Below are 22,312 nucleotides of genomic sequence, written 5' to 3'. Positions count from 1 at the left end.
TAATCCTCGGGCTGACGATAGAGATGTCAACCGAACTCTCATGATGTTCAACAGCCGTGAAAACGTGCAGGGCATGTGCACACAACTCGCAAGTAGAAACTCATGTGTCCATATTGGGTTACTTGAACTATTTGCGTCGACTAGTCTTTCCGGTACGTCTCGCCGCTGACCTTGTCAAACTGGGACGCAAAGTCGTCCATGTCATCGTCAACGGCGCCCTTTGGCTTGTCGTCTTCGTCGTCAAAGACCCACGTCGTGCCCGGCACGTACTTGGCTTCATCCGCGCTCTCCTTGGAGTAGAGCGGGCCCGACCTAAACATCATATATCAAGAGGAATACGCACGCCAACTGTAGTACCCTGGGAGCGACTGCGCGCTCATTGAGCTCTCGCCAATGTCGTCGACCTTGGAGAGCAGCTCGGCCGCCAGAAACGGGCACGTGCCCGCCTTCTTAAAAAAATGGTGCTTGAGGAGCGTCGACGTCGACGGCCTAGTCAACGTGTCCATAGGGCCATCCAAGGGACGGTCGTCGTACCGCTTGGCCGGGTCCTTCTGTAAGCAAAGACGCACCATGTCCTTGAAATGACGCGAAAACTGATGCCCCGTGCCATCGTCCTACAAGAGAATGAGTCCAATCGTCGTCGACGAGTGACGCGCGTACGTCATAGGTTCGGAGCGACGGCGGGTCTTCCTGCAGCGTCAGCAACAGCACCTGGTGTGGCGAATGTAAGAAGCTGCGTCGATCGACAAGACGTAGTAGTACCTTCATGGGCTGGTACCGGGCGTACGGCGCGTAGCCCTTGGCGAGCTCGAGGGCAGTGATACCAAACGACCAAATGTCGGCCTTGTAGTCGTAGCCGCGCACTTGCTCCATGACTTCTGGCGCCATCCAGCACGGCGTACCCACAAACGTCTAGGACAGGAGTGCGTTCAGGACGAGGTCGAGCACGGCGCATCCACCTGGCGGTTCTTGCGACGATCGCCGCCTTCCATCATCCAGCCCGAGACGCCAAAGTCAGCAATCACGACGTGGCCATTGCTGTCCAAGAGAATGTTTCCGGCCTTGATGTCGCTATCCAACACATATGAGTGCTTCTCGAGGTGGACACGGGCGTGTACCGGTGGATCTGCCCATTCTCATGAAAGTACTGAAGGCCTTGAAGCGTCTCCTTGAGAATGACGGCGAGGAGTTCCTCCTGGAAGCGCATGACATCTTAAGGGGATCGACTGGCCAAGAGCCGGTACCTTCATGCCTTCGCCGAGTGACTTCTTCTTGAGCTGGTTCATGGCATGCAAACACGAGCCCTTGTTCATGAGCTGCATGACAAGCCACAATTGATCCTTGTGCACAAAGCTATCGATGTATCGTGAGCCCAACATGGCGAATGCGGGATGGCCGTACCTGCAATAGCAGTTGAGGACGTTCGGGTGGTTGGTCATCTTCATCGTCTGGACTTCGGCCTAGCATCGCCACGCCGTTGCATCACTGGCCATGGCTTGCGCTGATGTAGTGTACCCGGATGTCCTCAAAGCTCGTCGTGATCTTCTCGAGGTCCATGATCTTGATCGCGACAAACACGTCCTTGGGCTTGCAGTAGGCCTTCATGACCTTGGCGAAGGCGCCCTACAGCCATGGCCATGAGCCGCCAGCGTCACAGCGCCGCAGCACCTGGCCGATCTTCTCGATGACGTTGTAGTCCTCGGCCGACGTCGGCCATTCCTCCTTGTGCGCCATTGCCGCCATCTCTTCGTGTGGTCGAATCCGCCAAGGTGGCCCAATTCAGTCGCGCAAGTCACTTGGTTTCAGTATGAGTCTCGCCAACTGGCGGACCCTCTACCCATTGCCACGCAATTTAATTCAAATAAGCGCATGGTCATACAAACATCAACCTATAAAATAGTCCGCCAAGTGGGTGCGACCCCGGTCTTTTTCCGGAGCTCATAAATACACGCAGCGTATGCATTTATACAATTATGCTTTTCCACAGGTGGGATGCAAATAGTGTATGCAATGAACACAGGCACGACGACGCGCGCGTGACGCCTACCGATACCCCGCCACCTTGGTTGTACGAGCATCTAGTCGTTGTCTACATCGCAATGAAACCAACTGCGTCGCTCGAGCGCATCGAGTGCCTGCAATCGATTTGATACACTATTTGCCGTGTTGAAGCGCGCCAAGTAGTATATGAAGTATGGTTTCGCGGAGCCAGGTGGGCGCTTGCAGCTTCCCACGTGGCACCCTGGCAGCCGCTCACGCGAGGATCGGCGGGAAGATGCGCTGGGCGATCGCGCCCTCAATGACGTCACGGAGCTCGTCGATGGTGAGCTACACAGATGAAGAGGATGCGCTACGTAGGCGAGATGGGCGCACCAGTGGGTACATGTACTCGAACCCAATTGCTTCGAGCTTGGCGCCGTTGATGTAGAGCTGGTGGTGCGCGAGCAGCTCCTTGTCCAAGTACGGCGTCAGCGGCGTGTTGGTCACGCCATGTACCTACGCACGTTGTTGCAGCTTGGCGCATCCAGAGCATCGTACGCTGCAGAGGTCCGACCACGGCTTCATGTGCTTGTCGTTGACATCGTCGACGACGTCGCCGAGCCGGAGCTACGGGTCCAGTACAAGTAAGCCATATTCGATGGTTTGAGCGAGGCGTACACGCGCGAGGTTCGAGATGAGCTTGCCGATGAAGCCCGTGTCGATGCCAAAGAGCGGGCCGAGGAGCGCGTTGAGCTTGCCTTGGTCTACGCACACCGCGTCATAGCCTGTGATGCTACAGTGTCGTACTCGTGTCGTTCTTGTCGGCGACGTTGTAGACGTGACTCGCCTCACCATGCGTCGCCACGTGCCAGAGCGCCCGCACCACGTCCATCACATGAACCTAATTCGGTCTCTGAGGATCGCCATCCAAGTGTCTCTGACGCACCGTGTTGACGCGCAGCTCTTCGTCCCAGAGCAGCTTCATCTTTTCCTGGAGCTGGACGTACCTATGCTTCCCAATAAGTATGTTGCGCAAAATGCCATCATGTCGTACGAGGCAGCGCAGACGATGCGAGGCATGAGCCCCATGACGTCGCCAGGTCCGTAGACCTACTCGTCACGATAGGTGCAAGCAGAGACCAACCGTCACGTACGGTCGCTGGGCGCACAAACACAACGTTGAGCCCCGTCATGGCTCGAAGCGCGTCCTCTGCCTAGTGCCAGAGAGATGAGCCCTACTACCGGTCGAGCGATGTACTTGGAGCTTGAATTTGGCTTGGAGCGTCCACGGATCAAGCACTGCGTCTTCGGTCGCCGGCGCCTTGGTCTGCGACTTGTACACGAACGCGGTCGAGACCTCGACAAACATCTTGACGTCGAGCTCCTGAGCTTTGGCCGCTACTCGCCTCGTATGCAAATGGTGCGCGGTGCGAGCCCCACGTACCGCATTTGATCGAGAGGTCTCGGCACTGTGAGCATTCCATGAAGGTATATGCGACGAGACGGAGGCGTGGTGTACCTTGGCGCTGTACACGGCTTCGGGCTGCGAGCACTTGGTCTCGCCGGCGAGGTTGAAGACATAGTCGTACGGCCCCACCTCGGCCTTGAAGGCCTTCTCGACGTGGGCGTCGCGCGTGAGGTCGGCTTGGACGTACTCGACAACGTCGGACGCGAACGCCGCCTTGTGGCTCGGGCTATTCGCAGCAATTCATGAGGTCGAGAAACAAGGAGGAAGACTTACTTGAAGTACGAGATCTCGGGCATCGACTTGTCGGCGACGCGGATGTAGCTGCAGAGGTCGTGGTCGACGCAGTGCTTGACAAAGTTGCGGCCAATCATGCCGACGCCGCCGAGCACGAGGATCCGCGGCTTGGGCATTTTCGCTCGAAAAGGCAAACTGACGTGACTCTAATCGCACCCAACTTCGCCCCGACCGCAGACCCGTTGCTCACATTTCGCGGGGCGCTGGCGACGGCACATACACCTGGCAACACTGTCCTTCTATGGCGTGAGGATATCAGATTGAAGCACAACCTGCAGCGCGCGCAGACGACAACGGAGCCACGTGCGCCCAGCAAGGTGTCGAGTCGTCAGCTTCGAGTGTCCTTGATCGACAACTCTGACACTAAATAATCGTGCGAGAAGGAACGACCAATATGCAAGCATAACAACGGGCTTCAAGCAGGCCTTTAGGCTTCAAGAACCTCTTCAAGAACGCTCGACCAGCGGGTTGAACCGGCGCGTTGCTCACGGGCCGTGGTCTATCACGAATGGCGTGATTTTAGCCTATCCATTCAGCATTGCATGAACGTGGCGCTCGACGCTGGGTCTTGAGCAGGACGCGGTCGGCTTTGCTGGACGCACGCAACCTCGCCTCAGCAGGCGTCGGCTACTAGTACGACGACCGTCGTCGTGGCTCCTGTCTATACGCGCAACGTGGGTTATCCGGTTGATGTAGAAAGTCCCCGGGAAAAATCCGGTAAACAGGCCGCAGGCTGTTACTCAAAACCCCACACAGAGGATGGCCGAGAGTGCGCCGAAGCGCAAGTCGAGGACGCAGAGCGACTGCTACACGAGCGGCGAGCGCGAGCGCGCGTGGCGGCAGTCGCTCTTCGAGGAGCTCGGGATGGACCCGCCGCTCCGAAGCAGCCTCGAAAGCTTGACGCTCGAGTACGGCCGGCTCTCGCTCGGCGCGTCCTTGGCCCGCATGGACATTGGCAGCATCTCCGAGACCGCAACCGAAGTGCTCATGGACGCGCGGCTCAGCAAAGGCGGGAAAGAGTCCAACTTGTACCACCAGTCGCTCTCCATGTCGGAGACGGGACGGATCTCGGTCTCGGTCAACGGCCTTCCCGACGACGCCGGCGACGACCTCCAGAGCATCCTCGACGACGCCAAGGAAGCCGTCGAGATGGGCGACACGCCCGTGCTCGACGATCTCGTGCCATCGGTGCTCGAGCCCATCGAGTGGGAAGGCTTTCTGAGCAAGCGCAGCGAGTGGCTCCGGCGATGGGAGAAGCACTACTACGTGCTACATGGCACGACGCTCAAGCGTACGCTGGCAAAATTCTCTATATCCCATGGTCTTATCGTTGCGCCTAGGGTATGCATCCAAGGAGGCGTACGTGGCGACGCTGCAACTGTCGCCCGTGGACGGCAAGCCGCCGCCGCCGCCCGCGTACACGGCGTACACGATCTCGGGCGTCAAGGAGGCGCCGGGTCGGACCCACGGCTTTGTGTTTGCGACCGCCGATGGCAAGACGCTGCAGCTCACGGCGCCGTCGGCCATGGAGCGCGTGATCTGGATGCGGCTCGCGCAGGAGGCCATGGTGTCCCTTCCGGATCTGCCCGTCTTTCCGCTCGAAATTGAAGAATTTTACGCGATGTTGATCGTGCTCTACACGGCGTTCAGCGGCAACTGGCGCACGTCGGGCGACATGGCCGTGACGGTCCCGCCGCCGTCCGAGCAGGTCTTTACGCGCTTCTTTCGGCTTCTCGACAAGGACATTTTGATCTCGAGCAACTACCCGCCGTCCGTGCCATTTTGCGGAAACTACCGGGGTATCGCTGGGCTCCTCACGTACCTCAACCTCTTTGCGTCCAACACGCTGTGGTACCACTTCAAGATTGAGGGCATTGTGATGGAAGACAGCGTCGCGGTCGCGTCCGGCAAGGAGGAGCTCGAGAACGCCAAAGACCGGCGCAAGTTTGTCCAAAACTGGGTGCACAAGTTCAACTTTAGCCCCGACGGCCGCCTCATGAAGTTTGAAATCAACGGCGATGTCGTTGCGGCCTCGGCCGTCTTCAAGGTCCCCGGCGCGGCCACGACCCTGAGCTTGCCGCAGGACCTCCACGAAGTGCCGACGCCCACGTCTGGCACGCTCACCGTGCGCGTGCTGCAAGGCTCGGGCATCAAGTCGCGGATCACGGCGTCGGGCAAGAAGAGCTCGACCGGCGTCGGCCTCAAGGACCCGCGGGTGATTCTCAAGCTGCTCACGGGCGACGAGCCGCCACCGCCGCCACCGGCACCGACGTCGACGGCGTCGTCGTACCTGCCGTCGTTGCCGATCCCGGTGCAGTTGCCGTCCCTCCCTGCGACGATCTCTCGTCGGCTAAGTTCGGCGAGCAGCATGATGTACCGGCAGACCATGTCGTCGGCGTCCAGCAGCGCGAGCTCAACGCCCATGGCCTTTGAGCGCAAGAGCGGCGAGGACAACATGACGGACGTGGCGCGGAACCGCGGTCTCTCCAACTCGGACGTGGTCGCGCCCGTGTGGAACGCGGTGATTGAGCTTCCGTTCGAGAACATTCAGGGCCCGTGCCGGCTCCACGTCGACGTCGTTGAGATGGCCAAGGGCGAGAAGGCAGTCGCGGCGTCCGCGACCGTCAACGTTGCCCGGTACATTGTCGAGCAGAGCGCGGGCCAGACGCAGTGGGTGACGATGGGCAACGGCAAGGGCGAGTTTTGCGGCCGGGTCCAGATCAGCGTGTCGTGCTCGGTCATTGACGACAAGCCGAAGTCGGACGACGGCCGGGGCACGCCGGTGCACCTCATGCAGTGGCACGCCAAGAAGAACGCCGAGGAGATTGGGCGCCCCGGCTGGTCCAACGTCAACGTCGATCCCAAGTCGGCATTGGAAAGTGGCGAGAAGCCCGAGTCGCCCGAGTCGGCGTTCATGATCGACCCGCTCAAGGCGAAAGAGTGCGAAGACGACGCCACCATGCACGTCTTTACCGTCTGCAGCGCGCCGTTTGTGATCCCAAAGCACTACAACCTCATCAAGGTCTGCGGCCGCGGTGCGTACGGCATCGTGATTGCCGCGACCAACAACGACACGGGTGGCAGCGTCGCGATCAAGAAGGTGATTGACTGCATCTGGCACCCGCACCAGCTCAAGCAAATTCTGCGCGAAGTGCGCCTGATGCGGCACCTCTGCCACGAGAACATTCTGTCGCTCATGGACCTCATTCCGCCGCCGTCGTACCAAGATTTCCGGGACGTCTACATGACGGTCGACCTCATGGAGATGGATCTGCACCGGATCATCTACTCGAAGGAAGTGCTGAGCGACGACCACATTCGGTACTTTGTCTACCAGATGCTGAGCGGCCTCGAGCACATGCACGCGTGCGGCGTGCTCCACCGCGACCTCAAGCCGAGCAACCTCCTCATCAACTCGGACTGCCAGCTCAAGATTTGCGACATGGGCCTTGCGCGACCGAAAGACGTTGACGATCTTGGCATGACCGAGTACGTGGTGACGCGCTGGTACCGAGCGCCTGAGCTCCTCCTCGGCAGCACGTACGACGAAGGCGTCGACGTGTGGGCGGCCGGCTGTATCATGGCCGAGATGCTGGGCCGCAAGCCGCTCTTCCCCGGGCGGTCATATGTGCACCAGCTCCAGCTCATCATGAACGTGCTCGGCGTGCCCGAGGAGCACTCGTTCAAGGAGAACCCACAAGCGCAAAAGTTCAAGGGCCGCCAGCTCTTGAGCAAGACGCCGTCGATGCAGGGCATTGACGTCTCGGTGCTCTTCCCGAACGCGAACCCCGAGGCCCTCGACCTGCTGTGGAAGCTGCTCGTCTTTGACGCGACCAAGCGGCTCTCGGTGCAAGACGCGCTGCGACACCCGTACCTCGCGCAGTACTATGACGCGTCGCGCGACACGACGGTCGAGAAGTTTCAAAGCTTTGATTTCGAAGACCTCGGCGAGACGGACCTCAAGGAGCTTATGTTTCGGTGCGTTGGTTTTGTTTTTGAGGTTGAGATTGAGATGCTGACTCATAGGGAAATCTGCCACTTCCACCCGGAAGAGATGACCAAGCGCGCGCAGCAGATGGCCGATATGCCCAAGGAAGAAAAGCTGCCGCCGGGCTGGGTCAAGCGCGAGAGCCGCAGCATCCGCGGCAAGTTCTACTACTCGCATGCGAAGCGGGGCATTAGCACGTGGGTCAAGCCCACGGTGTAGACATCTTATATACTAATAGTAGTTATTGTTATCGACTAACTAGCTCGCCGCGGGCGACCGAGGCGTCAATGGCAGTGCGCGCGTCGGCAAGTCGCACCAAAACGGTTTGTACGCCCACTCCTACGAGCAGTATCTTAGTCGGTGGATTCGACTATGTATGTGGTGGAGGCGTACCCGCTTGGCGACGGGGCTGCGTGGCGGACTCCGCAGCATGGCGTCCATCGAGGCGGCTCGCACCTTTCGGCATGGCGGCTCGGCCTGCAAAGGGTGTCGTCTTGGGATGAAATCGCATGCGAAGGTACCGATGATGGACGCAGGTCGATGGTCGAGTACATGTGAAGCGTCGCGTCGATCGTTAGCCGCTTGGACTCGCGCACCGAGAGCGTCGGGTGGATGAGTGGCAGCAGCGCCGTGGGCACTTGCTTCCTACACGACGATCGTTCAAGTGCAGGATCGAGGTGCACGGAAGTGCCTACTCGTCAGCACATTCGCTATCGTCGGTGCTAATCATCGGTGATGGTGTAGCGACTAGTAGGAGGCCGTGCGATGAGGACCCACCCGCTGTTGCTCTCGGTCTCGACCACATGGTTGTAGTAGTCGCGCAGTAGCTTACCGCCAGGTGTCTCGGCGCTACAAGAGATTGATATGAGCGCGTCGCCTGCTATTACATGTGCACGCACCGGGACGGTGACCGTGGTGGGCCATGCGCGTCGCCATCGAACGAGAACGAGTGCATGCGCAGGAGCAGCGGCGACGGCGCCTTCTCTAGGCACTCTACATCGACGTGAGGCGAGGTCGTCGCTGCCATGGAAGGCCACCATCATGCGTCGGGTTCGTGCACCAGCTAATAGAGCTGCCCATGGATGCAGGAAGCGGTCGTCGGTCGGGCGTCTGTCGGGCTCGTGGCCAAAGGTGGAGTAACGTCCCGGCCATCGCAACAAGATCTGATCTTGCGGTTTGTATGCTCTGACGGCCTATGCGTGATTGGCTGATTTTCTATAGATGGCGCAAGGCCATTGGCCGAATCGGTTTCCATCGACTTCAAGGTCGCCGTGTAGGGACAGAATCTAGCTTCCGTTTTAAACACAGGAGCAGGATGCGCCCTACCAGCACGCTTTTGTTGCTGCTCGTAGCTGGCGTACGCAGTGATATAGCAGCTGGATACATCGCGCCCGGAGAGATGCTGTGGGGCGTCGAGTGATAGGAAACCAGCAGTAGCAGCGATGATCGGTCGCTTCCTGCGGCCATCCCGAGTCTCTTTAGCTCTTGAGCCAACGAGGTAGACCTTGCTAGTCCTGCACCGTCTTGTTACGAGCTTGTCGAGATAGGTCGTTCGTTGGAGATGAAATGTCGGTCGAGGGTTTTTGCGATCTTGTTTCGAAATGATTTTGGCCAATCGCAAGCGCGGTCGCTTGGGATTGGTTGAAATTCAAAGATCGCGTTCGACGAGCCATGGACACGACGGAGCCATGGACGCTGCCGGCCGAGGCGACGGTCGTCCACAAGTTTGGCATGGAGTTCCACGCGCTCTTGACGGCCGATGGTCTTCAGGGTAAGAAGAAGAGCAAGCTCTCGGGCTTGACGTTCCACCCGATCCGGCCATGGGCGGCGGCGGTCGAAGACAAGGACTTTGGCGTCGTCTGGAACTACGAGACAAAGGAGGTCTTGAAGCGCTTCTCGCTCACGGTACACATCGTATTTATGCAAGCATCGGCAAACGCGATGGGCGTAGACGGGCGAAGATGCGGCGGCACCCGCAGAGCCCGACACGCCGCAGTCGCCGGGCGCGATCAACCTCTCCAAGACGTTCTCGCCCAAGCTCGGCGGCAGCAAAACCAAGGCGACAGCGACGCTTCTCTTCTTTGATCGCGACGCGATCGCTCATGCGTCTGGCGTCGCCCATGGCATCGAATGCTACGAAGAGTACCTCGTCATCTTTACGTTGCACCACGTCCTCTTTTGCGACATCAATGGCAAAACCGTGCGTCCGCTGTCGCACGACGTACCTTTACGAGTTGCTGGTAGACGCGACTGATCACGCCCGACGAGCTCCAGCGCGCCACACCCACATCGATCGAGACGCTCCCGGGCGGCTTCCTCGCCATAGGTAATGCACTTTCTGCAGCACGCTTGTCACGGCGGTTCAGGCTGCAGCGACAGCAAGGTGCGCGTCTGGAGCCCTCGCATGGCCAAAGTGTGCCATGTCATCGACACGGGGCTGCCCCGCGGTGCGTCCTCCCATCGTCGCATTAACCATGACGTGGCGGTGTAGACGTCGCCCACATGGTGCTGATTCCGTCCACGGGCGGCCACATGCACACGACGCCCAATACGCTCTTTCACTCGAGCGAGTTCCACTGCTTCTTGACCACGATCAACGCCGAGGGCAAAGCAATTGTACCTCTTTGGCGTCCATTTAACGTGCGTGAAAGTCGACAATAACGTAGGTGTGGTCGCTGCACCACTTGGAAAGCGAGTTTCAGCAGTCGCGCGCGAGCGAGTTTGACACCAAGCAAGCGGCCGGCTTCCTCGAAGTCACGCTTCTGCGCCAAGACGGCGCGATCGCTGGCGTTTCCAAGGACGGCCACGTCCTGTTCTACGACGTCTCGTTCCTGCTCTCGTCCCGGTGCGTATTCCACATTCTGGCACTTGACTTGATACCTTGATAGACCGAAACAAAAGGAACAGCGGTGTGTTATGTCACAGTTCTTGAAAAGTAGGACGCTATCGGGGTAGGGTTACCTTTGCGGGAGGGTTTTTGGCCGCGCCCACCGCGATCCGACCGACGCAAGCGACGCTCTTCTTGGGCTCGAGCAAAAACAACTTTGTGCTGCTCCAGTGCGCGCAGACGTCGCTTGTATTGTCGTCGAGCTTGATTTTTGCTTGATTTTTGCTTGATTTTTGCGTAATTTTTCTGATTTACATAGCTCTTTATCTCGGACCTCAACTCGAAGGGCAAGGTACGTCGATGGATGGCGCATATTCCCACGGACCCTGACGCAGCATGTAGCCGACGACGCCGGATGGCGATGTCTCGCTCATGCGCGCCGACGTGTCCAAAGACGTGCGCACGTTGCACCCGGTACGCACACCATGCCTCGTCGGGCATTGAGCTGGCGCAGAAAGTACCGAAGAAGCTCAAGATCAACACGGTCGTGCAGTGTCCGCGCGACCAGTCGCTCATCGGGTGCGCGACCAACCACGGTACATGAGACTCTGTGGACGCTGCTCACGATCGCAGGGCTCTTGCTCTTCAAGCTGCATCACCTCAAACCGCACGTCGCCACAATGATGGCAGGGTACGTGGCCGTAGTGTACATGGCGGACTAGCGTCGATGCTAGGCTTCCGGCCGTGATCCTGAGCACCAATACGCATCTGCGCACAGTGCCGCTCCTCGAGAAGGCCAAGAAGGAGCTCTACGCGCTCAAGTACGTGACCAAAGAGTCGATTCCAGTGCTCCGGAAGCACCCGTCGCGCGATATGCTCGCCATTCTCGCCGCCAACGGTGCCAACTTTGAGGTGCAGTCGCGCCAGTTTGCATTCCGTCAATGTCGACGCAGGTGGTGTCGGTGCTGCGCGACAGCCATACTGTTCAATACCAAATGGTGCGGCGGTATTAGAGACATCCGAGTTGTCAACGGTCGTGTCGACGTAGGTGACGCACGGACCTGGTCAAGCGATCGCATGGCACCACGACAAGCTGCGTTACGCACTCTTGTCCGTACGCACTCGATACATTGATACGTGTAGTGATGCCAAGCTCTAGATGCACGAGGCGCCAACGCGGCGCATGACGCGCAGCGCGTCGGCGGCGGTCTTGCCAACCGAGAGCCCGCGGCGCAAGCTCGGTTTCTTCTCCAAAGCCGATGACACACATGTCGTCACAGGGCCGCAGCTCTCGTACTTTTACAAGAACGACGTCAAGAGCCTCGAGGCCGAGACGTCGATCGCGCTCTACGACATTGTCAACGGTGTAGCCAACGTGCTTGTCGATCGGCTCACGCTTCGACACCCGATCGTACACGTCTTTTCGGGCCCGCTTCTCGGTGTCGTGTACTGCGTTTTGCCCGACGACAAGCCAGCGTCGCCCAAAGCAAAGCCTTTGGATGCGACGTCGGCGTCCATGGCCGCCGGCGTCGATGATGTCGCCAACGTCAAGATCCACCTCGAGTTTTACGAGTGGGGCGCGCCCGAGATGGCCGCCGTGGACGGCCACCCGTCGTTGCCCAAGCAGTTGACCAAGGTGCGCGGGCGCATCTTCCTCTTCGTTCGTACACTCGTCTCGCACGCGTAGGTCGGGGAAACACTGCAAGGACCTCTGCTTCTCGAGTGGGACAAGTCGGGCGTCTTTTGCGTCCTTGTCTTCACGCGCAACATGCTCCTGTACCGGTACCGGGACGGCGTCCTCACGCTTCTGCACCGCATCGCCGTCGCGCGGCCCGTCGTCTCGGTGCTCTGGGTGCACATGACGCTCTTTGTCGCGACCAACGAGGACATTACGAGCTACTTTTTCTGCGGCAGCCGCTCGTTCAGCTTCCTCCTCGCCAGTGCGGCGTCCTTCAACGAGAATGCCAACCCCATGGGCATCCACCCGGCCGAGCTGCCCGTCCGGCAGGTGCACTATCAAGCTGCTTTTCGAAAGACGACGTGTACATGTAGCAACACCCTGGTGGCGGCCTCCAGCTGCTCGGTGTCGTCAAGGAGCAGCTCTACATGACCTGCGTGCACCAGTGGTACGCTCTTTATACAAGGGATGATGGGGCCAGTACCATGAACTAGCGTCTATGCGATCGACCTCACGAATGAAGTGCTGCAGTTTTGCATGTTTGTGGCGCAAGGGTCGCCCACGAGAGCGGTGGCACTCGCGCCGCACATTAGCCTCGACCTCGCCGACTACCTCGCCACGTATCTGGATGTACGACTCGTGGTATATGGCTCGTTTTGATTCGACGGGTTACCAGGCGTTTGGTTTTGGCACGCTGGCCTTGACGCTGCCCAGTGTGTCGCTGAACATCCAAGCCAACCTCTGCATCAAGGTACGTAACTTGGTCGTTAGTGTCCTTTCAACATCGTCCATCAGCACACTGCGACCGAGACGCTGTGCACGCTCCTGCCGCACCTTCTCGGATCGTCTCTCGACAGCGACGACATTCTGGTAGATTATCGACTTTGTATCAAGACGAGTCGGGACACAGTGGCGTAGGGCACGTCGCTCTTGCAGCGATCGATCGCGGCACTCGTACGTCAAGGTATCGACGTCGAGGCGCACATTGCGCCGTTGATGCACCGCCGACGCTTCCATGACGCGCTGTACGTCGCGCTCGTCGCCAAGAAACCCGAGGTTCATTGCCCGGTTGATAAATCGATACTATTCACACGGTTGTAGCTCGCGGCCCAAGCGCTGGCGGCTCTAGGCGAGTATAGCGTGGCCGTGCTCCGCAACCCGAACAAGGAGATGGAAGACACTCTTGTGAAGCGGTGGCAGCACGCGTTGCAGGTTGAGAGCGCCAAGCAGGCTGTCGCCATTCGCCCGCCCGAAGTCAGCAACCAGTGGGAGTGACCCACATCGTCTTCAAGACATGTTGTGCACAGAAAGGACAATATTCTCTCCATTAACAGAGGTTTAGCACCAAATGTCGCGCACGTAGCGGGCGTCGAGTGCGAGTTGCTTGAGCTGCGCTTCGGCGTCGACCCGCGAGAGTGCCCCGTGCGTTTCAAAGACCGAGACAAGCGCGTCGTGCACGTCCTTGGCCATGTGCATGCCATCGCCGCAGACGTACACGATGCCGTTGGCGTTGGCGAGCGCGTCATAGACGGTCGCGCCATGCACAGCGAGCTCGTGTTGCACATAGTGCTTCTCCGCCTGCAAAGAGAAGAAGGTGAGCGCACGGACAAGGAACCGGGAGTGTGCACCTGGTCGCGCGAGAACGCTAGCGCCAGGGTCGTCAAGACACCGCTCTCGGCGTATTGCTGGAGCTTGTCGCCAAAGAGAAAGTCCTGGGTCTTGCTGCGACAGCCAAAGAAGAGGTGGATCGGTGTCGGGGCCGCCTAGAGTCCCATTGGTCTATAATATCGTAAAAAATAACGACGTGTACCTGAAGCGACCGGTGCTGCACAAACCCCACGAACGGCGCGACACCGGTGCCGGGACCGATGAGCACGAGCGGGCGCGAAGCGTCGTCCGGCAAGACAAAGTCGGTCGCGGGCTTGAGAAAGATCGGGATGCGCGTTCTCGCACCGGAGAACGCCACGTCATGCAGCCACGTGGAGCAGAGACCCGTCCGCGGAATGCCGTGCTGCGTGTAGGCGACGCGCGTGAGCGCAATGGTCGCGCGCAGAGGCGACGCCAGTGGCGACGACGCGATCGAGTAGTAGCGCGGCGAGAGGCGGGGAAGGACCGAGAGCAGCACGGGCAGCGGCGGGTGGCACGACGGGAAGAGCGCGAGCACTTCGAGGACACTGAGGTACTGGGCGTCAATAAACGTTTTAAAGTCCTGCGCGCCGTCCTTGCTGCTCAGCCAGAGCAGACGCGTGCGCTCCTTGGCGTCGGCACAGTGCGGCGCGAGGGTGCGAAGCGTCGCCTTCTTGGGAAGCGCGGCCAAATCCAAGTGGTCGCGGACGACGTCGCGCAAGGTCGCGTGGGCCGGGAACGGCATGCCCGACACCTTCTTCTTGCTCGAAGCGATCGGCTCGAGCTGGAGGCGGTGGCCGGCAAACGATGCAAGCTGCAAGCGCTGCAGAAAGAACTCGACGAGCCCGTCGTCGTTGGGGCAGTTGACACCGAGCACGTCACCCGGTGCATACGTCATCCCTACATGCGATAAGAACATGCGTGTCGAAGGGGCGTATACCCGAGTCGGTGAGGTCGAGGTCGAGGGCAAAGACCGTGCGATCGATGGACGCCGGGGTCGTGAGGTACCGCGATGACGCGATGCCAGCGAGAAACGGACTCGACGCGCTGTACAGCGTGTCCGTCGCGACCTGGGCCACCGTCTTGGCAATCGCGTCCGAGGGCGCAAGCAACGAGACAGAGAACGACGGTTCTTGCAACCGCGGCAGCTTGGTGGCGTCGGGTTCGACAATGGTGTCGCCCAAGAGGCTCTCGAACGACGCCAAGAACGGCTGCGACGGCAACACTGCGGGCGCGACCGAAACGGCCGCCATGCTTTGCGTGATGGCCGCCACGACCGTCGTGTTGTCGACAACCGGCGTCACGGTCGCCGTCGACGAAGCGCCGAGAAGCGCCGGCCAGAACCCATCGATCCACGGCTCGACGGAATCTTCGAGACCCATCGCCTCGTCCGCACAGCCTACAGACAACGCAACGTGACCGAAGGTACAACTACGGTCAGCGAGGTACCGAGGTCGTAAAAGCTGACGGCGCCAAGATCCTTCATGCGGCGGAAGATGCTCTTGCCCATGTGACTAGAGCGGTGTTCGAATGTGATGAGGAGGAGGATGTGTCTGTACCAGAACTTGTCGTAGTTGGTGTCGCCGAGACCAAGCACGGTAAAGGTAATGGTTGAGAGGAGCGTGGCTGGGTGCGCACGCTTCTTGATGTAGCGCCAGAACTTCTCCGCATTGCCAGGCGGGTCGCCGTTGCCCGTCGTGGAGCATACGATAACGACCGTCGCCGCCGCGTCCTGCAGCACGCCCGACTACAACGCATGCTCTTACGAGAGGTCACGGCTAGGAGGACTTGGCGCACCTTTTCAAAGGCATCGAGGGGGCGAACCTCGTGGCAGGGCACGTTGCGCTCGATCGCGTCGCTTTGCAGGCGCTATGTGGCGAGTATCAGCATCAAGAGAGCTGTGGCGATAGGTATCTACCTCGGCGATGGACTCGGCGCAGCCGGTCTGCGACCCGTAGAAGACGTAGAGGGGCGTCGTGGCGTCGACCATGCTTGCTGCTGGTCTGTCTGTGGCACAAACGAAGATGCAATGCCATTGGTGCAACGCGAGGCCAAGTCCCATCGCTTTTTAGCCAATCAGCAAGTAGAGATGCATCGCGACTTTCGTTCCTGCACAAGCTTGGAATGAGGGAATACCTCTTTGATATTTAACCAATCCAGACGGCTACAATCCAACGACATAATCAAATCCAGTGTATCTATATAGGCTCTTGAGCCAATCCCGAAGGCGGAGCGTCATAAGGGTTCCAACCTTGCAATGAAGGAATCACCCATGTCAAGTGGCACAGTAATGCAAAGTCGCGGTCCGATTGGCGGCCTGTCGGCCAGCGGGTCTGGGCTCAACACCGTCTCTCCAGCGTCATGGCCCGTCATACCTCCGACGTCTTCGTCCATGACGACGACGACGTCCCGAGCCTCCCGCCTAACCAAGAACCCGTCTTGCTGCATACAACCGGCGATGACGGTGGCCGGCCCACCGAAGTGGGGACGCTCCAGCGCGACCACGGCCTCAAGGAGTTTGGCGAGTGGGATCGCAACGGCATCTTGTGTCGGCAGTGGCGGTCGTCGCTCCTCGGTGCGCTCTGCGTCGACGTCGTGCCCAACGGCATCGTGTCGATTCTGCTTCCGTGCGTACCGCTCGGCCAAGTCTCGCACCGCCTGGGCCTGCGCCCGTTTAGCACTATGGCTGCGCTCACCGGCGTCTTGTACGTGACGGCCATCGCTTGCAGCGGCATTAACGACCTCTACGCACACAGCGCCGGTGCCGTGGCCTCGCTGCTGCTCGTGGTTCTCGTGACGTCGCTTCGGACCACGGTGCGCCATCTCTTCTTCATCCCCGGCTCGTGCTTGGGCGACGTCTGCGCTGTCTTGTGGTGCGGCTGCTGCACTGTCGCGCAGCTTGCCGCGCACGTCCAAGCGTACGAGCCGCACACGTGCTCGCTTCGGCCCCACGGCGTCCTCGCTGGCTACAAGGAGTAGAGGGTCCAAGTGCTTCCATAGTCGAGGGCTGCTAATGGTAGCATATTTGTGTTTACGAACGATCCAAGAACGACTGTGCAGTTGGCTATCACCCCTGCACAGTCCCCTGCACGCTATCAAACGAGTAGCCAACTTATGAATCTCGTGCCCGCCTGTCCTGTACTTGATGTTTGTATGCGCGATCGTCCACCGGCCACCTTCGGCTCAGTTGTCAACTGACTTGCAATGCGAACGGCAACGCACCGCGCCTTTGCCTCCCACCGCTGGACGCTCGCCGCCGACGCGGATGACGCCACAGCGCTCACGTGGTCCGTGGGCCTCCAGGCCGCCGACCCGCGCCGCCTCGACGACGCCGTGGCCGCCGTCTCCGATCCAACGTATGTCGACTGTGCGTCTACGTGCACTGAGTGTTTCGAATAGGCGGTCGACGTACGGTCGGTACTTGGACGCGGCAGCAGTGGATGCACTCGCTGCACCGGCGCCCGAGACGCTCGAGGCCATCCACGCCTGGCTCGGCCACCGACGCACGTCTTATTGCGCAGCGACCAACATCCTCACTGTGTTTAGCTCCGTCGGCGAGACGCGCCAGCTCTTTCGTACCGAGATTGCAGCCTTCCAGAGCGTGCAGCACGGACATCGCATCCTTCGGGCATCGAGAGTGATGCGTCTGCCCGAGCACATCCACAGGCACGTCTCGTTTGTGAGTCTCAACTCGGCGCCGCTGTCGTTATCGCCGTTGACCGCAACGATCTCGAAGCAAGCTAGCAGCTACATGACGCCCACCAAGCTCCGCAAGCTCTACAACGTCCCGTCAAGCGCTTCTGTGACGCAGGCGACGCAGGCCATTCCAGCATTTTACTCGCAAAACTGGGCGCCGTCGGACCTCGCCGCCTTTGAGAAGCTGCATAAACTGGTGCCTGCGCCGGTACGGGAGCGCGGCAGTCGACGCAACAACCCGCATCCTGAAGACGCGACGGGCGAAGTCTCGCTCGATCTGCAGTACATAACAGCGATGGCACCCGACGCGACGACGACCGTGTGGACGATGAACAGCACCAACCCGTTCTCAACAAACGACGAGCCGTTCGTGGACTGGGCCGCCGACGTCTTGCGGGACCCGAGTCCGCCGCTCGTACACTCGCTCTCGTACGCCGACGACGAAGACCACATCATGGAGGTCGCCAAAGAGTATGCGCTGCACCTCGACACGCTGCTGCAAAAGATGGCAGTGCGCGGCCTCACGGTGCTCGTGGCCAGCGGCGACGACGGCGTCGCAGGTACGACGAGTCTTGCATCCCAAAGTAGTATTCAGAAGCCGCGTAGGGCAACACATTCATGCCAAGAAGATGAGTATCGACGCAGGCTGCGCCACTTCGGGGCCCCAGTGGCCGTCGTCCAGCCCGTACGTGACCTCGGTGGGCGCTACGCAGCTCGATGCAAACAGTGTCGAGGTGGTTTGTTCCGGTGCGCTCCACGGCGGCATCACATCGGGCGGCGGCTTCTCCAACGTCTACGCAGCGCCCGCCTACCAAAAGCAAGCCGTGGCCGCGTACCTTGCGTCGCCCGCGTGTCCGACCAAGCCCGGCTTCTTCAACCCTCAAGGTCGAGCGTACCCCGACATTGCCCTTATCGGCGCCCATTACAGCGTGATTGTCAACGGCAAAGTCAAGGGTATCAGCGGCACGTCGGCGTCAACACCGGCGTTGGCAGGCCTCGTCACGCTCTGGAACGACCAGCGACTCGACGCCGGTCTCCCTCCCCTCGGGTTTCTCAACCCGCTCTTGTACGAGATCGGCCGCCACCACAAAAGAGCATTCCACGACGTTGTCAGCGGCAACAACGGCGCGGCTCGGAATGGCAGCTACAGCTGCCCTACCTCGTTTGGAGCTGGACCGGGTTGGGACGCGGTGAGCGGCTGGGGCACGCCGCGCTTTGACGTCCTCTCGACGCTCATGGTGGCGACGACGCATCGCCCCCATCTCACAACAAGCGAGCACACCAATTACTACACGATCGGACTTGTGCTCACGGCGGGACTCGCTTTGCTCGCGCTGCTGCTGCTGCTCGTGCACCGCCGCGTCCGCACCAACAAGCGCAAGCGTGCGTACGTCCGCCTCGAGATGCCATCGACGACGGCCTAGATAGACGCTAAGGTGCACATTGATGGTACCTCGACGCTTCGTGAAGAGTAGTAGGTAAACCTATGTGGATACAAGTGTGCAACCAACGGCAGCTCTCTAATGCGTCCCATGCCCCAGCCCTAGAGACTAGAGCTACCTCAGCCGAGAAGGTATGACACTTGCGCGTCACGGTCGAGGTTGCCAAGACACCTTTGCACCTCGCTTGTTGTCCGTATGCATTGCTGTGACAACCAGACGACACGCACACTCGTATGCATATATGGACCACCCATTGGTATAGAGCAAGACGAAGAATGATAAAAAGAACTTCTGGTCTAATAAAACTCGAGCCATGTTTCGTGCGGCGTGCCGGCGACCGGCGCCACGCACAGCGCTTCGTCGTGAAAGTCGACAATGTCACCGAGTCGCACGACAGCCTTGCGTGTCGGCGTCGACGCCACCGCCGCCACGATCGCTTGGATGCCGCGCCGCTGGATTGGGTTGCTGTCGAGCACGAGTTTGGTCACGTACGTTGTGCGTCGCAACACGCGCGCAAACGCGTCGGCGCCTTTGCGCGGCACACTGCAGCTCGAGAGGTCCAACAGCGTCAACCGCGGAAGGAGTTGGCTCCACGCGACGGCACCGGCCAGTCCGACGTGGTTTTCGGCCAAATCGACGCGCTCGATTGCGGGGCAGCGCGCCGTGCCGTCGGCCAGCGCGACGCAGCCGTTGGTCGCGATGTTTTGGTGCCGCAGCGTGAGCGACTGGAGCCGCTTGCAGCGCGGGAGCTGCGCCGCCAGCGCAATCGCGCCGGCGTTTTCAAGCATGTTTTGCTCGAGGCAAAGCCCTCGGAGACGCGGCAAGATCGCGGCGAGCGCCGTCGACACGTCCGGTAAGAGCGGCACCGACGTGAGCTTCAAGTGCCGAAGACGCTCGAGTGTCGGCAGTGTCTCGAGCACGAGTTCGCGGCACACATCGATCGCATACCGGGCGTCCGCGAACGAGAGCGCGAGGTGCGCGAGGCTGGTGTTCGCGAGCAACGCCATCAGCGCACTCCCATCGGCGAACTCGCACAATGATGCATCCAGTCGCGTCCATGTCGATGGCAGCGGGCGGCGCAGGAACGAGACCGTGGCAACGATTCGCGGGTCGTGGAGGCCGATGGCGCGCAGCGAGCGCGAGGCCCAGAGGGCGTCGCACACGGCCTCGATGCCGGCTGTTGGCAGCGTGAGCTGCGTAAGCGTGACGCTGCTCAAGAGCGCATGCGTCTCAAGCCATGTTGTGAACGCCGTGAGGAGCGCCGGCGGCCACGTCGCGTCGTCAAGCGCAACATCGAGGGTGAGCGACGTGACGGGCGCCGTCATGAGCGCAACCAGTACGGCTTCGAGCTCGTCGGTCATGGTCGCTGCATGCCACTGGATGTGCACGGCGAGGTCACGCAGCGACGGCAGGTCCTGCAACGACGCCAAGCGCTGGACGAGGCCGCCGTCGGCGTGCGCGCTGCGCGATCGTCGATCGGTAAGAAAGAGCCCGATCGATCCAATGTCGTCGCGGTGGTGCGCCAGCGCCTTGTCGAGGACCGCGGGGAAGTACACGTTGGGCACATGCAGCTTGGTGCGATGGCCGAGGGCAAATGGCAGCGGAAAGGCCAGCGACTCGTGGCTCAAGATGGGAAAGAGCTCGAGCGCCTCTTCAATGTGGCGAAGGATGCTCGGATCTTCAATCGCACGGGGCAGCGCGAGCGCCGGCCAGAGCGAGATGCCATTGAAGTACACTTCGTCGAACTTGGCGTACGTAAAGATGTGCGAGGCCGTGGCCTCGTGGAGCGCGCGGAGGCTGGCGAGCGGCGACGAGAGTGCGTCAAGCGGCAGCGCCTCGAGCAGCGCAAAGAGCTCGAGCGGCGACGCGAGGAAGACGGCGATCGCCTCGAGGAGCTCGGGCGCGAGGAGGCAGCGCGGTGGCAACATGGCAGTCGGCGACGTATTCGATGTCAGAGGTGGAGCCGCATATGCATTTATACAGGGTCTTGCCACGCGTGTTGAAGTTGGCCGTGACGTCGACGCGCCCTGTGTCCGTCATATCCGGATCCGGATAAATATGAGCTTTGGCGCAAGGCGAATGGGCTAGATACGATGTTGTTGCGTGTCTTGAGCGTTGATGTGGCGAGAGAGCAGAGAGGAGAGCGAGTGGAAAAGAGAGTGGCAGCAACCGATGGACCCCTTGCGCGAGTACGTACGTTAGTGAACGACTAGAGATATCATGGTCAGCGTGCTGGACATCATATCAGAATGAGCTTACCCACTAAGGTTGTGCACTGATGAACAGGCTGTGATTGCGTAGCCATCCAGGCGGCCCTTTTAAATTAACGTTAGTGGAACAGAGAATATTGATCTAAAATCATTCACCAAGTGCTCCATGGCCCCGCCCATGCCCGCTCACTGTGAAAATGGGCGTGGCACCAATGTGGGTTTGGATCTACATGGCACCTTGTAGCATGAAGAGCGTGATGCCGCTACCACAGCTCGTTTGCCATCAATTCTAGACCAGTTGCCGAAGCAAATATGGCGCTCTCGAGTTCTAGTCAGTGATGTCAGTGCCAGCACGACGACAGCGACACCTACGACGACGGGAGGCATCGCGAACTCAGAAGTTTTGGGAATCATGTTGCAACGGGCATTGGAGGGAGACACGGCCCCCTTCTACAGGTACCTTGCTACGTATCGTCCTTAGTCCTATCTAGCAACCGATCAACGGCATGCGGTATACTACAGGTGTTGACTTGCTCTTGGGTCCAGCAGAGCTACACTGCGAGCCTGGTTGGGTATTTGTTTCTTAGTTCATTCGATCCTTGGTGATACACAATGGAGTGGATTCCAGCTCCAGTAATACAAACCAAACGTTTAAACATACATTCCTGGACGCACGGTTAGTCGGTGGCTCGTAGCCGCACGGCAAGGTGTAATCAGGTCGTCTCGTTTCTTGAGGTGTCAGTCCACACCTTTTCCCAGTAGGGTCGGCCGTGATTTGACAGTCCCTGTAGCTTCGCACGATGAAATCACGTACAGCGCATTGCTTTCAACTGTGTTAGGCTGCCGTTCGGGCGGTCTGGTGCAACGATGGAATCGCCAAGCAAGTGCTAGTGGTAGCCATCAACTTCAACCAACGACGCACGGTACAGTGTCCGACTCCAGTACACCTTCCTTGGAAGCTTCGACGAGACGTTCGCTGACCTGATCCGTGCGAAGGCGAGACTCAAACTGCTGTTGTGTGTCTCAATACTCAGACAGTTGTGATACTCAGACGTCGTCTGAGAATGCCCGCGAGGGCGGATGGGCCGTGCAATGCATCTCAA

At 59.8% G+C, this 22,312-nt stretch overlaps 9 protein-coding genes across 10 annotated transcripts; 4 read left to right on the top strand and 5 right to left on the bottom strand.

Annotated features, from left to right (window-relative positions):
- Nucleotides 1-86: 86 nt before the first annotated feature.
- SDRG_07312 (STE/STE20/FRAY protein kinase) lies at nucleotides 87-1,812 on the bottom strand. Its single transcript, XM_008613138.1, has 11 exons — nucleotides 1,669-1,812; nucleotides 1,516-1,623; nucleotides 1,402-1,460; nucleotides 1,245-1,353; nucleotides 1,119-1,195; nucleotides 960-1,071; nucleotides 763-912; nucleotides 661-711; nucleotides 535-614; nucleotides 358-489; nucleotides 87-312 (listed from the first exon to the last, which is right to left on the bottom strand). Exons 1-11 carry the CDS (start codon nucleotides 1,741-1,743, stop codon nucleotides 141-143), a joined length of 1,125 nt encoding a protein of 374 aa, XP_008611360.1. The 5' UTR covers nucleotides 1,744-1,812; the 3' UTR covers nucleotides 87-140.
- A 283-nt stretch (nucleotides 1,813-2,095) lies between these two features.
- Nucleotides 2,096-3,870, bottom strand: SDRG_07311 (hypothetical protein). Its single transcript, XM_008613137.1, has 12 exons — nucleotides 3,722-3,870; nucleotides 3,500-3,674; nucleotides 3,425-3,449; nucleotides 3,239-3,378; nucleotides 3,135-3,194; nucleotides 3,035-3,090; nucleotides 2,927-2,987; nucleotides 2,788-2,881; nucleotides 2,659-2,744; nucleotides 2,539-2,607; nucleotides 2,374-2,496; nucleotides 2,096-2,328 (listed from the first exon to the last, which is right to left on the bottom strand). The coding sequence occupies exons 1-12, from the start codon at nucleotides 3,856-3,858 to the stop codon at nucleotides 2,254-2,256; spliced, it is 1,101 nt and encodes a 366-aa protein (XP_008611359.1). The 5' UTR covers nucleotides 3,859-3,870; the 3' UTR covers nucleotides 2,096-2,253.
- A 613-nt stretch (nucleotides 3,871-4,483) lies between these two features.
- On the top strand, nucleotides 4,484-7,988 carry SDRG_07310 (CMGC/MAPK protein kinase). Its single transcript, XM_008613136.1, has 3 exons — nucleotides 4,484-5,033; nucleotides 5,083-7,720; nucleotides 7,769-7,988. Exons 1-3 carry the CDS (start codon nucleotides 4,502-4,504, stop codon nucleotides 7,947-7,949), a joined length of 3,351 nt encoding a protein of 1,116 aa, XP_008611358.1. The 5' UTR covers nucleotides 4,484-4,501; the 3' UTR covers nucleotides 7,950-7,988.
- Nucleotides 7,907-8,878, bottom strand: SDRG_07309. 2 transcript variants are annotated; one of them, XM_008613134.1, is made up of 7 exons: nucleotides 8,768-8,878; nucleotides 8,630-8,723; nucleotides 8,508-8,579; nucleotides 8,426-8,452; nucleotides 8,252-8,375; nucleotides 8,124-8,207; nucleotides 7,907-8,069 (listed from the first exon to the last, which is right to left on the bottom strand). In XM_008613134.1, the coding sequence occupies exons 1-7, from the start codon at nucleotides 8,808-8,810 to the stop codon at nucleotides 7,989-7,991; spliced, it is 525 nt and encodes a 174-aa protein (XP_008611356.1). In that variant the 5' UTR covers nucleotides 8,811-8,878; the 3' UTR covers nucleotides 7,907-7,988. The 2 variants fall into 2 exon arrangements, with proteins under 2 accessions (XP_008611356.1, XP_008611357.1); XM_008613135.1 differs by having other exon boundaries at nucleotides 8,426-8,579.
- A 523-nt stretch (nucleotides 8,879-9,401) lies between these two features.
- SDRG_07308 (hypothetical protein) lies at nucleotides 9,402-13,510 on the top strand (the record flags this gene model as incomplete). The annotated part of the gene is made up of 23 exons (XM_008613133.1): nucleotides 9,402-9,635; nucleotides 9,682-9,930; nucleotides 9,975-10,056; nucleotides 10,097-10,177; nucleotides 10,222-10,346; nucleotides 10,397-10,575; nucleotides 10,619-10,639; nucleotides 10,686-10,806; nucleotides 10,877-10,909; nucleotides 10,960-11,031; nucleotides 11,072-11,153; nucleotides 11,191-11,248; nucleotides 11,292-11,469; nucleotides 11,511-11,555; nucleotides 11,606-11,671; nucleotides 11,717-12,193; nucleotides 12,245-12,565; nucleotides 12,610-12,683; nucleotides 12,730-12,865; nucleotides 12,912-12,986; nucleotides 13,031-13,105; nucleotides 13,154-13,291; nucleotides 13,337-13,510. The coding sequence occupies 23 exons, from the start codon at nucleotides 9,402-9,404 to the stop codon at nucleotides 13,508-13,510; spliced, it is 3,096 nt and encodes a 1,031-aa protein (XP_008611355.1).
- SDRG_07307 (hypothetical protein) lies at nucleotides 13,506-15,921 on the bottom strand. The gene is made up of 8 exons (XM_008613132.1): nucleotides 15,780-15,921; nucleotides 15,659-15,730; nucleotides 15,421-15,608; nucleotides 15,311-15,375; nucleotides 14,802-15,260; nucleotides 14,046-14,761; nucleotides 13,864-13,998; nucleotides 13,506-13,813 (listed from the first exon to the last, which is right to left on the bottom strand). Exons 1-8 carry the CDS (start codon nucleotides 15,849-15,851, stop codon nucleotides 13,574-13,576), a joined length of 1,947 nt encoding a protein of 648 aa, XP_008611354.1. The 5' UTR covers nucleotides 15,852-15,921; the 3' UTR covers nucleotides 13,506-13,573.
- A 301-nt stretch (nucleotides 15,922-16,222) lies between these two features.
- On the top strand, nucleotides 16,223-16,840 carry SDRG_07306 (hypothetical protein; the record flags this gene model as incomplete). Its single annotated transcript, XM_008613131.1, has 1 exon — nucleotides 16,223-16,840. One exon carries the CDS (start codon nucleotides 16,223-16,225, stop codon nucleotides 16,838-16,840), a length of 618 nt encoding a protein of 205 aa, XP_008611353.1.
- A 225-nt stretch (nucleotides 16,841-17,065) lies between these two features.
- On the top strand, nucleotides 17,066-18,981 carry SDRG_07305 (hypothetical protein; the record flags this gene model as incomplete). The annotated part of the gene is made up of 3 exons (XM_008613130.1): nucleotides 17,066-17,217; nucleotides 17,261-18,117; nucleotides 18,164-18,981. 3 exons carry the CDS (start codon nucleotides 17,066-17,068, stop codon nucleotides 18,979-18,981), a joined length of 1,827 nt encoding a protein of 608 aa, XP_008611352.1.
- Nucleotides 18,982-19,219: 238 nt separating this feature from the next.
- On the bottom strand, nucleotides 19,220-20,956 carry SDRG_07304 (hypothetical protein). The gene has a single exon (XM_008613129.1). It carries the CDS (start codon nucleotides 20,925-20,927, stop codon nucleotides 19,296-19,298), a length of 1,632 nt encoding a protein of 543 aa, XP_008611351.1. The 5' UTR covers nucleotides 20,928-20,956; the 3' UTR covers nucleotides 19,220-19,295.
- Nucleotides 20,957-22,312: the final 1,356 nt, after the last annotated feature.

The sequence above is a fragment of the Saprolegnia diclina genome, assembly GCF_000281045.1.
Source record: "Saprolegnia diclina VS20 unplaced genomic scaffold supercont1.21, whole genome shotgun sequence".
NCBI lineage: Eukaryota > Oomycota > Saprolegniomycetes > Saprolegniales > Saprolegniaceae > Saprolegnia > Saprolegnia diclina.
Note: the sequence above shows the minus strand (reverse complement) of the source record. Positions and strands in the feature narration are given on the sequence as shown.